At 40.2% G+C, this 12,471-nt stretch overlaps 1 protein-coding gene across 1 annotated transcript; it reads left to right on the forward strand.

Annotated features, from left to right (window-relative positions):
• Nucleotides 1–337: 337 nt before the first annotated feature.
• HCAR2 (hydroxycarboxylic acid receptor 2) lies at nt 338–4,581 on the forward strand. The gene has a single exon (XM_031948488.1). It carries the CDS (start codon nt 457–459, stop codon nt 1,540–1,542), a length of 1,086 nt encoding a protein of 361 aa, XP_031804348.1. The 5' UTR covers nt 338–456; the 3' UTR covers nt 1,543–4,581.
• The last annotated feature ends 7,890 nt before the right edge of the window (nt 4,582–12,471 follow it).

Here is a 12,471-nt window from a genome sequence, read left to right on the forward strand (position 1 = left end):
TGTCCAAATTCACAGATAGAGTGGGGATTTGAGCCTTTGACCACAGAACCCCTGAACTTACCATATAGATACTTCTTCCCTAGAGAGAATATGCTTCATATTCATAATAATCATACGGCAATCTGTCTACATTTGCCCTTCCCGTTTTCACCAAATATTGTGGGTTCTTTTGATGGCGGGGATTTTTATTATTTGTTTATGCAAACAGCTCCTAAAAGGTTGCATAAGCTTGCTCCTCTCTCTCTCTCTCTCTCTTTTTTTAAAAGCTGTTTTGTAGTTTCCTGGTAACCATTCAGTCATGTATTTCGACACTTCTGACATAACATAAAGGCAGGCCCTCGACTCCTCGCCCTCACACACACCTCTTTCCTTGAGTGCTCATTAGGAGAGGCAAACAGTCCTGCCAGTGGTAAGGAGGAAACTCCTGGGTGGCAGTTCTCGCTGCAGAGCCGAGCCATGAACTCCAATAACTGCTGTCCCTTCCGTAACGAATACATTCCTCGGGTGTTGCCCCCCTTGCTGGTCCTGGAGTTTGTGTTCGGGCTCCTTGGCAATGGCCTGGCCCTGTGGGCTTTCTGCTTTTCCTTGAAGTCCTGGAAATCCAGCAGGATCTTCCTTTTCAACCTGGCCGTGGCTGACTTACTCCTGATCATCTGTCTGCCCTTCCTGACGGATAACTATGTCCGAAAATGGGACTGGAATTTCGGCGACATCCCTTGCAGGTTGATGCTCTTCATGTTGGCCATGAACCGGCAGGGCAGCATCATCTTCCTCACGGTCGTGGCTGTGGACCGGTACTTCAGGGTGGTTCACCCCCATCATGCTCTGAACAAGCTTTCCAATCGTGCGGCCACCATCATCAGTCTCTTCCTGTGGGGGGTCACGATCGCCCTTACGGGACACCTCCTTAAGAACGCCCTCATGAAAGACACAGACAACTCAAGGCGCTGCAGCAGCTTCACCATCTGCCCCGTCTTCGGATGGCATGAAGCCATGTTCCTCCTGGAGTTTTTCCTGCCCCTGGGTATCATCCTATTTTGCTCCACCAGCATCATCTGGAGCCTCCGGAGGAGGCAGCTGGACCGGCAGGCTAAGATCAAGCGGGCCATCCGATTCCTCCTGGTGGTCACCGTGGTATTTGTGATCTGCTTTTTGCCCAGTGTGGCCGTGAGGATACGGATTTTCTGGCTCCTATATTTCCAGGGCACCCAAAGCTGCTCTCCCTACAAATCCCTAGACCTGGCCTTTTTTATCACTCTCAGCTTCACCTACATGAACAGCATGCTGGACCCCCTGGTTTACTACTTCTCCAGTCCATCTTTCCCCAACTTCTTCTCCAAGTTGATCCCTTGCCATCTTAGGAAAAAGTCAGTAGGAGAATCCAATAACCACCGGAGCACCATCAGGGAGCCCACGGGAGACTTGTGCCTGACCAGTTCCAGTGGGGAGAATACCATCACCCAAAGGAACCTGCCGCATACATTAATGCCCGACTCTGCTGTGACATGGGACGCTACAAATATAACACCGACGTCTCCTTGAGCAGTCCGGGTGATGGCGGCGAGGGAGAAGGAGACCATCAGAACTAAGATTTCTAGAAATGGGCTCTCGGTGTACTAGGGACCGATACCCATGGACTGGTCCATAGATACAGGTTGTCTTCGGAACTGATGACTTGGATGGAACAGGAGAAGCAGGGCAGTGACCTTGTATTCTGATCTGCTGACACAAACCCTATAGGGGGAAAGGATGGAAAGGATGCTCGTCTTCCGGAATGTTTGGCTTAATTTATGTATCTCAAAGCATCTTCTGCGATCACAAATATAACAACAGTGGAACTGAGGCCAGAAGAGGTCGCACATTTTGGCCAGCCTTGGGAGCTTCTGGTCGGAACCTGCCTCCATGGGTGAAAGAAGAGGGGAGGGGAGGACTTCCACTTCAGGAGCAGGATCTAAGTGACAGTGGGGGGGGGGGGCTGGTCCTTCCTGGCCCAAACCTAGATTTGGGGGGACCGGCTCATCTGGGATCAAAGAGACTTCTCCATTGGATAATATCCGTGTTCTCCAGGGGTGAAAGGGAGAAGTATGAACACAAGGAAATGCAGATCCCATTAGAAGGTGGGAGAACTGAACACTGCTACTAAGTGTTATTGAAATGGCATTTTCAGTACAGCTAATGGGCTACTAATCTGTCCTGAGCTTGTTTACATGTGAGGGGTGAATAACTGGAAGAAACAAAACCCACTCTCTCAGGTCTCAGAAGAAAGCTGCCTCTTAATTGTTTGCATTTGTCTTTTAAAGGGAAAATGCTACTCCCTATGGATCAAAGGAAGGTGGTTTACAAGTGTTTTTAACCACTTCTACTGTCCAGTAGTTACCATGATATCATTACTCTAATAAAATTTAATAGAAAAAACCCCCCCAGCTTGTACGGTCTGGGTGATGAGTCACAGAAATGGGCTTCTGTTCTTTAAACTGAGTTATTCTGAGTTATCAGATGTGTACTATGGAGAAACAAAAACAAAAACAGAATTAGGACAAGCGATAGAATTTTTCACTGAGGGAAAATGGAGTTTCCAGCTTAATAATTTAATAGTTTCAGTTTCTAAGAGCTGGTTTGTGGGGAGTTAGTCACTGGGGTTTCTGCTAAGTTTGTTTCTGGCACTCCTGGATTCCTTGGCTTGTAGAAGCTTGTTCCTGACCTCCTTAGATCCTGATAGGAAATTTACAGATGGTCCCACCCTATCTACCTGATCAGAGATAAATAAATAAGGAGAGCAAACTCTGTATTTCAAGACTATCCTGAAAGTGCTCACCTTGCAGCGCTTCTGAGGACCATAGAGCTACCTATTAGGAAACCTAGGATCTTTGAATCTAACCTCCCCACTTACAGATGAAGAACTGGATCCTACAGGGAAGTGATTTAAGATTATGGCTGAATAACTTCACATGTGGTCTCTTAATTGTGAAATATGAAAATCTAGCACGCAAACATTTTAAAAACAAATGTAAAATTTTTTTTTGTTTTAAATGTAACTGGGGGAAATATTGAATAAAATAAATAAGTCAAAAAAAATCAATATATCATGGCTAAAGGAGACCTCCGAAGGCATCTAGTCCAATTCTCCACCTCCTGCCTCCATTTTAGAGGTGAAGGAACTAAGATCTAAAAAGGATATTACTCATCCTGGGGTCATGCAAGTAGTAAGTGACAGCACAGTTAGAACACAGGTCTCCTAGTTGCAAATCTAAGGCTCTTTCTACTTAGTTGCTTTTAGTCACTTTTCTTTGAAAAAAAATTTTTTAAATTGATATGTTTTTTATATGATCTAAATTTTCTGTGTCCTTCCCCTTGCTCAATCCAGAAGAGTCATCCTGAATAACAAATGATGAAAGAAAAGGAGGAAGAGAAAAAAAAAAATTGATGAAACTGATCAACATGTTTTTAAAAATCTGATAATATATGAAATGTTGTATATCCATAAATGATCTACTTTTGTCGAGTCCCCACTTCTGCAAAGGAGGCAGGGGGCTTTAGTTTTCCTGCAATTAATCAATCAGCAAACGTTTAAGCCTTTATTCGGTGCTGGGTATACAAGGCACTAAGTTAGGCTCTGGGGCAACAAAGAGAAAAAGCTAAATATACCTTGCTTTCAAGGGGTTCCTGTGCTAATAGAAATACTATGTATATTAAAAAGTATAACAATAACTACAAAATAGATACAAGATTATGCTGGCTAGAGGGGAAAGCACTAGCATCTGGATTAGGACTGGAAGACTGAAAGAGGTCTCTTGCTGAAGCCTGCATTTGAATTGTCCTTTTAAAAATCCAATATATTTTATTGATAGCTTTTGTCTTTTCATTATCTACATTTCCCCCTTTATGTCTTCCCCTCCTATACCCCATTATAACCACAAAATTACCAGAGACAGGCAGAAGTGAACAAAAATTCAGCAAAAACAATTGATATGTTGAAGAAACCTGATATTCTATGCAATCTCTAATAGAGATTAGAGAGTTTTTAATATTTTATTTGAAAGGGAGAGATTATACTGGAACCAAATGGATCCATGGTTTGGTCTGAGGCTATCATCTCCAAGAATCCAGCAATCCAGGGATAGGATACCACTCCTATTCCTATCGTCTCAAAGAAATGGGGTCAAGATTATTCTGTCTGATTTGAAGATATTCATTTTCACTTTCTTGATTAAGTTTTGAAGACAACCTGGGATTCTAAGAAGTGATAAGAGCTTGGGGAGAACATTCCTGACATGGAGAATACCATCAGGTTAAAAGGTATAGACCAAAATCTGGTGGTTTGGTTTGCTTTTGAACACGTTCACTTCTTTGAGGTTATTTGGGGAACGAATTTTATCTAGAGTTTCAATGAAGTGCCAGATATTACATATTGAAAGAATTCTTCATCCTTCCCCCCCCTCCCTTTTTTTTAATAGCAAAAAAAAAAAATCATAGAAATTTCATGATTTTTTCTCCCTCACTACTTTGCAACTATATGATTTAATAGGTTGATAAAAGCATTTCTTTTGTGATGGACTTGGTTCTTTTCCACAATGAGGTGATTCAGGTCAATTCCAATCCACTTTAATCTTCATCCAGAAAGAGGACTATGGGGATTGAATGTGGATCACAACATAGTATTTTCACCTTTTTTGTTGTTGTTTGTATTTTTTTTTCTTTCTCACTTTTCCCCTTTTTGATCTGATATTTCTTGTGCATCATGATAAATGTGGAATTATGTACAAAAGAATTACACTTGTTTAACCTATATTAGATTACTTGCTGTCTAGGGGAGAGAGTTTGAGGGAAGTGGGAAAGAAAGATTTGGAACAAAAGGTTTTGCATGGGTGAATGCTGAAAACTATCTTTGCATGTATTCTGAAAATTAAAAAAACTATTATTAAAAAAGCAGTTATCAAGCATTTGTCTTTTTCAAACGATCAAAAAATAAAAAGAATAGATCATCTCTTTTAACAAGGAGGAAGAGCCTGCTCCTTGGAGAAAAACCAGGTACTTTCCCTAATTCAGAATTCATGACTCAGTGGAAGAATCAGGTTCAGAAACTTCTAATTCTTGAAACAGCATGAATCTGCAAGTGTCTACATCCTCATGCAAATAGGAGGGTTGGTTCCCTTGAGCAAAAGAAACAAGCAGGACAGAAAATAAGTTTTCTTTCTTTTCTCCAATCATTTATTTCAACTGATCCCTCCAGGGACATTCTGAAAATGTCCACTGGCCACTTCCTTGTGGCCCTCCCTGTCATTCTTGTAACTCCAAATGAAATATCTCTTCCTGACCATTACTCCTCTTTAGGTCTATTAGAATATAAACCCTTATGCCCCCAAAAAGGGCCTGTATTCATAACCTCTACACTTGATGGTTGGTTCATGGTTAACAATTAATTCATTCCGCAATTCTCAAATTCTGTAATTTTAAAAATAAGATTTAATTCCTATGTTTAAAACTTATTTAACCATATAAGATTGCTTGCTCTCTTGGGGAAAGGGAAGGTAAGGAAAGAAAGGAGGGAGAAAAATTTGGAACACAAAATCTTATAAAAATGAACATTGAAAACTATCTTTACATGTATTTAGAAAAATAAAATACTATTGAGAAAAAAATAAGATCAATTTCACATTAATATATTTCCATTTGATGAAAGTAAAGTCTATGAAAATCTGTGATGACAGCTGTTTTTATACAGCATTTTCAGGTCTGAAAAGAACTTTTCACACAATTCATTTTATTTTGCCCACAGAGATAAGTATGCACAGGGAATCCTCTTCCCATTTTAGAGATGAGAAAAGTGAGGATCATTCTAAATGATTTGCTCTTGGTCCCACAACTTATAAATGTCAAGGCAGGATTCCCACTCAAGGCTCTCTCTTGTCTCCAACACCAGCTGTCTCTTCTTACATATCACTGAGTAAAAACTGGACAGACGAAACAGAGGGATACAGTGGGAAGAGGTCAGAGGTCTGGTTACCAAGAGCAGTTCTGTCAATTATTAGGTACCTGTGGGACACAGTCATTTAATTTCTCAGGACTTTAGTTTCATCTATAATTTGAAGGAATTGTTGATGATGCTGTTTAGTCATTTTCAATCATGTCTGACTCTCTGGGACCTCATTTGGGATTTCCTTGGCAGAGATACCAGAATACTTTTGCCATTTCCTTCTCTGCTTATTTTATAGATGGGGAAACTGAGGCAAACTGGGTAAAGTGACTTACCCAGAATCAGAAGGCAATATATAAATGCTGAACAGAGAAGAGAAGAGGAAAAGGTATACTTCTACCCAACACCATGGTAGAAAAGATAAAGATCTGGAGTCTGAAGAGAAATGAAGACCTGGCTGGTTGGGAGGTTATCCTTAAAATGGACATTTTGGGAGAAATCCAACAGTTAGAGGGAAGGGACCACAGGAGAGAATCAGTTTCTGGTGTGAGAAGTTCAAGAGGTAGAGTCAACTTCCACGGGAAGGAAGTTTTTGTGGCTTCAGAGAGAAAGTCCAAAAAATCAGGAGGATAGAAAAAAAAAGATTATTATTTCTTTGCAACAGGCCACCACACTAACTCTCGGAGAGCCAAAAGCTATAAATGGCACACTACAAATATTGAGATTTGGCCCATTTGTTCCCACGATCCTAATTTAACAAATATTGATCTACTCGGTGTGTTGGCCACACCTATAATACATAGTCTAATGACTATTAATAAGCTGCAGGTGTTTGGTATAATATTCCTAAAACAACTTGTAGAAAAATATAACCTCACACAGAAAATATGCTGCTAAAAAAAAAAAAAAAAAAAGAATGAGTTTTTTTTTTTTTAAAAGAAGAGTTTATTTTCAAGATGATTATGAAATGCCATTCCTTTGGATATGATGTTTCCTTCCCACCCATTTAAAAAAAAATCTGAACTTAATAGATATCAGCTAAAAATGAACACTTGTCCTTTGGATGTGATATTAAAAATAGAATGTCTTATTTTTGTTAAGAAAACTTAGTTCACGGACTTGAATTCATGGGTTCCTAGATCTAGAGAGCCTGGAGTCCAACTTTCACATTTTACAGATGTGGAGACTGAGGTTCTGTGAAGGGAAATGGCTCCTTTCACATGGCTGCTATGAGCCTGAGTTAGAATTTGATTCTAAGTCTTCTTGACTCCATTGACCTATCCATGATACAACTCCATTATGCTTCCATTTGTTCCATTGTTCCAATGTTATCCATTCTGCTTCACCATTTGGGATTAGGGAGATTGTCTAGTGATAAGATCATATCACTTGGAGCTAGATTTTATGGATTGTCTTGCCAGAGCACAATTTCCTCATTTCACAGATCAGGAAATCGAGGACTGAAAAAGCTAAATTACGTGCCCAAGACTCTACAGGTTGGTAGGAAGCAGAGCCTAGACTCTAATCACAGGATCACTGAGTCTAGAAAAAGGGATTTCAGTAGAGTCTACTTCCACCCACATCTGAAAACAGTCCCTTTACAATTACCGGATAAGTGGTTAGTTATATCACAGTGGGAACAAAGAATAACCTATTCCTACCTTTGCATTGAAGTCACCAGGTATTGTGTAAGTTAATTTTATTTGGAGAATCTCAGTTTTTCATAGAATTTCTGTTTATCATTTGAAATGGGTGTTGATTATATTAAAAAATATTAACTAAGAGATGCCCATCAATTGGGGAATGGTTGAGCAAGTTGTGGTACATGAAGATAATGGAATATTATTGTTCTATAAAAATGATGAACGAGTTGATTATAGAAAGGCTGGGGAAGATTCACATGAACTGATGTTGACTGAAACGAGCAGAACCAGGAATACATTGTACGCAATAAGAGCAAGAATATGTAATGATCAACTATGAAAGACTTTATTCTCCTCAGTGGTTCAGTGACCCAAAGCAATCCCAATAGACCTTGGACAGAAAATGCCATCTGCATCCAGAAAAAGAACTAAGGAGACTAAATGTAAATCAACATGTGTTCACTTCTTTTTTCTGATTTTTAAAAAATCTCTACCATGGTTTTTCCCTTTCTCTCTGATTTCTCTCTCCCAACATGATCCATAACACAATGTATATTAAAAACAAACTTACTATGGGGCAGCTAGGTGGTGCAGTGGCTAGAGCACCAGCCCTGAAGTCAGGAGTTCAAATCTGGCCTCAGACATTTAACACTTTCTGGCTGTATGACCCTGGGCAAGTCACTTAATCCAACTGTCTCAGCAAAAAATAAATAAATGAATTTACTACAATAATTTTTTTTTTTTTTTTTTACTAAGTCCTTACCAGGTGTTAAGCACCATATTGAATATTGGGGTTAAATATAGAAAAGCAATACACCCCCGGCTTCCAATCAGCTCCCATTCTGACAGGAGACAACACCTACAGGAAGGAAGTCACAGCTTCAAGTCAGTATATAAACATTTATTAAGTACCTGTTGTGTACCAGGCCCCATGCTAAGGACTCGGGATCTTGTTCATCCTTCATTTCAAAGAGGAACAATAACATCATGGAGTGATAGAAACTCACATGACTTTAGGGAGCTCACAGTCTAATGGACAGGTGAGGGGGTGGAAGATGGGGGGGTGTGTGTGTGTGACAAAATGCAACGATTATATAAAGAAGCGGCAGACACGGTAAATTGGAGTCAGATGGAAAGATCCCATGACCCTTAGGGAGTATCAGGAAATAGGCAGCAATGCATCTTTAATACTCTCTTTAATGTTTCATCATTTCTGATAATGAGCTACTCAAGAGTGCTGAGGACTTTGATGAAGAGAACTTTCTCTTCTGGGTCTTCAGTAGCTCTGGCTGCTGAGAGAGGGACCACAGAGAGACACTTGGAGATTGCCCTCCAAAAGGGCTGATTCTCTGGATAATGGCTATGGCCAGAAGAGGAGGTGAGGATCTGGGGACTCCAGGCCTCAGAGTCATAGAACAGTCTGTCCCTTTAGCTCTAACTCTGAAATGCCCTTGGTTTCCTTCGAGATTCAGATCAAATCCTACCTTCTGCTTTCCCAGGACTACACCCCTACTCCCTCACACCTCAGACTTCCTTCTGAGAACACCCCTCATTAGCATCGTAGATATTGCGTGTGTTCATAGTCATTTACGTTTTGTCTCCTCCCCTCCAACCCCAAGAGAATAGGAGTCCCTGAAAGACAAGGACACACATGTGTGTATATATATATATATATGTAAAATGTATGTGTGTATATGCATATATGTGTGTGAATGCATACATATGTATTTATACATGTAGTTGTATATGCATATATATAAATACATGTATATGTGTGTGCGTGTGAATGTATATGTATAAAAGTATATATGTATATGTTTACTATTGCAAATATATTTCTAATCACATGTAAACATTTTCATATTCTTTTTTAAAGTTCTGAGTTCTGTGCAAACATGTTTTACATGATTGCACATGGATAACTTATATCAGATTGCTTGCCATCTTGGGGAGGGGAAAGGAGAGAGAGAGAAATTTGGAACTCAAAATCTTATTAAAAAATAAATGTTGGAAATTGTTTTACTTGTAATTAGAAAAAATAAAATTACTATCTGATGTGATCTGTGATGGGAGGTTTGTCACCAAATGATGGCAGGCACCAAAAGTTGGGGTTCAGTCATGGGAAGAATTCCCAATGGCCATTATCTCTGGCAATAGAGAGATTTATTTAGGGAAGAGTTTACAGACAAAATGAAGGGATATCGGGAATGGTAAATATGAGAGTTGAGAGAGTATATGAAAGACAAGTTCCTCAGCAGAACTCACAGTTACCCAGTAGAAAGGGAGACTGGCTGGCTAAATCCTGAAAGGGACTTGACTAGTTAGTTAGCTGTAAGAAGTGGGATGGGAAGCATGATGGAGTTAGGGGAGATGCTACGTGGCATTGGGGCCGGGGGTGGGGAGGGAAAGACACCATGAGGTAGAGGGCCATGGCAGGTGGACCCCAAGGAAGGAGCAGCAGAGTCATGGGCCCTAAGTTGTTTTATAAGGAAATTTTAGCCTCCGAGTCTTGTGGTAACTTGGATTTCTGAATGGATTACCTTTAGAGGGTGGGACCATGGAACTCAACTGATCTCCATTATCAGAGCCTTCTTCCTGCTTGCCTAAGGGATTAGTTTTTATTAACTCTTCTGATAACCACACCTAAAACTGAAGACCTCATCACTAAATTTATATTAGAAAAATAAAAGAAAATTCAGAGTTCCAAATTCTCTCCCTCTTTCCTATTCTTCCCTCCCACTGAGAAGGCAAGCAATTTGCTATAGGTTATACGTGTATGGCAAGGACAGTATTTTTAAATTTCATTCTCAAGTTTTTATTGATGTCTTCTGTTTACATCATTGTTTTCTCCAGTATTTCTTCTTCTCCTCTTAGAGAGCCTCCTCACATAACAAATAGTATTTTTAAAAAGAAAAAAGAAACAGCACAATTGATCAATACATTCATTATCTCCACACATATACCCCACATCCATGATTGGGAGGGGGGCAGAATTCTCTCCCGTCTCTTCGCTGGAGACATGCTGGGTCTTTATAATTTTATTACATTCCCTTGTGATTGATTTTGTATGGTGTGGTATTGATGAGGTTTAGATTTGGGGAGCCTAAATGAAATGAGGGTTTCTCATGGTCAGGAGTTAAATGAGGTCTAGTGGCAGGTTCGGGGTTCAGGGTAGGTTTGGCTCCCCTGCACCCCATTGGGATTTGGCACAAGGGTAGGGAGTTCTGAGGATTCCCCTTCTGGCGGAGCAAGAGGTTCCCGGTGAAGGAATTTACAGACCTGAAAACCTAGATTGGGAGGGAGGGAAAGAGAGAAGAAGAAGGAGAAGAAGGAGAAGAAGAAGAAGAAGAAGAAGAAGAAGAAGAAGAAGAAGAAAGAAGAAGAAGAAGAAGAAGAAGAAGAAGAAGAAGAAGAAGAAGAAGAAGAAGAAGAAGAAGAAGAAGAAGAAGGAGAAGAAGAAGAAGAAGAAGAAGAAGAAGAAGAAGAAGAAGAAGAAGAAGAAGAAGAAGAAGAAGAAAAGAAGAAGAAGAAGGAAGAAGAAGAAGAAGAAGAAGAAGAAGGAAGAGGAAGAGGAAGAAGAAGAAGAAGAAGAAGAAGAAGAAGAAGAAGAAGAAGAAGAAGAAGAAGAAGAAGAAGAAGAAGAGAAGAAGAAGAAGAAGAAGAAGAAGAAGAAGAAGAAGAAGAAGAAGAAGAAGAAGAAGAAGAAGAAGAAGAAGAAAGAAAGGGAAAGAAAGAAAAGGAAAGAAAGGAAGGAAGGGAGAGAAAGAGGAGAGAGAGAAAGAAGGAGAGAGAGGGAGGAAAGGAAGGAAGAAAGGAGAGAGGGGGAGAGAGAGAGAGAGACAGAGAGAGACAGAGAGACAGAGAGAGATCAGAAACACACTCCACCTTCCCTCCAGGAAACTCTAAAACCCGGCCAGGCAGATGTAGGCGACCTTGCTCTGGGCCCCATCCGTCAGTACAAACTCCTCAGAGTCTAGAAGGGCCTCACTGTCTCCCTGGCACTTAGCACAATTCCTGGCACCAATTAAGGGTCTAATAAATGCTTGTTGACCGACTTTTTTGTTGCCCTTCACCACATGATAAAGCCTCCTCTGCTAACTTTCTTTAAGCCGAGGAAAGGGGAGCTGGCCTAGCACGGAACAATCAAAGCTCCATTTAATTTGGCCGGCCTATCTCGCCCAGATTTCCCAGCAGCTCGGGCAGTTTTCAGAACATGCCAGATATATTTATTTAAACCCACTTATCAACCACAAACCAGAGAGGAGTCTCAGGTGAACCAAACAGCAGAGAAATTCGGCTTGGGGAAGAGTAGGAGGCTAATGTTAATAACAGCTTGAATTTTCCATAGGCAAACAATGTCCAAATGCTCCCGTCTTTCTTCCGCCTGCCCTGTATTTTAATGAGGGAAATTAATCACAGAGCTATGGAAGATGCAAATTAATGGATTCTAGAGAAACAATTCTGATTGGCCACCTTTCATGATAAAGAACAGAAATTGCTCATCCTCTGGGGTTCCCATGGTAGCTGAACATTAGGCTGGTTAATACTTATTAATTTGCCCCCTACTTTTAAGGAAATAAAGCAAGACTGCTATAAATAATCCAGGTGCTCCAGGAAAAATATCAAACACCTTTCTACCCCAATGTATCCAACTTTATCATAATTCTTAATAAAAAGCTCAACTATTTTTTATTTTAAAGGTATAGATTCCAGATCCTATATATTTTAACAAGTACAATTCTCCTATACATATTTCCACAATTATCACATTATACAAGAAAAATTAGATGAAAAAGGAAAAAACGAGAAAGAAAACAAAATGCAAGCAAACAATGACAAAAAAAAAGAGTGAAGAGTTGTGATCCACATTTTCAGTTCCCACTGTCCTCTCTCTGGGTTCAGATGGCTCTCTTC

The sequence above is a fragment of the Sarcophilus harrisii genome, chromosome 1, assembly GCF_902635505.1.
Source record: "Sarcophilus harrisii chromosome 1, mSarHar1.11, whole genome shotgun sequence".
NCBI classification, from domain to species: Eukaryota; Metazoa; Chordata; class Mammalia; order Dasyuromorphia; family Dasyuridae; genus Sarcophilus; species Sarcophilus harrisii.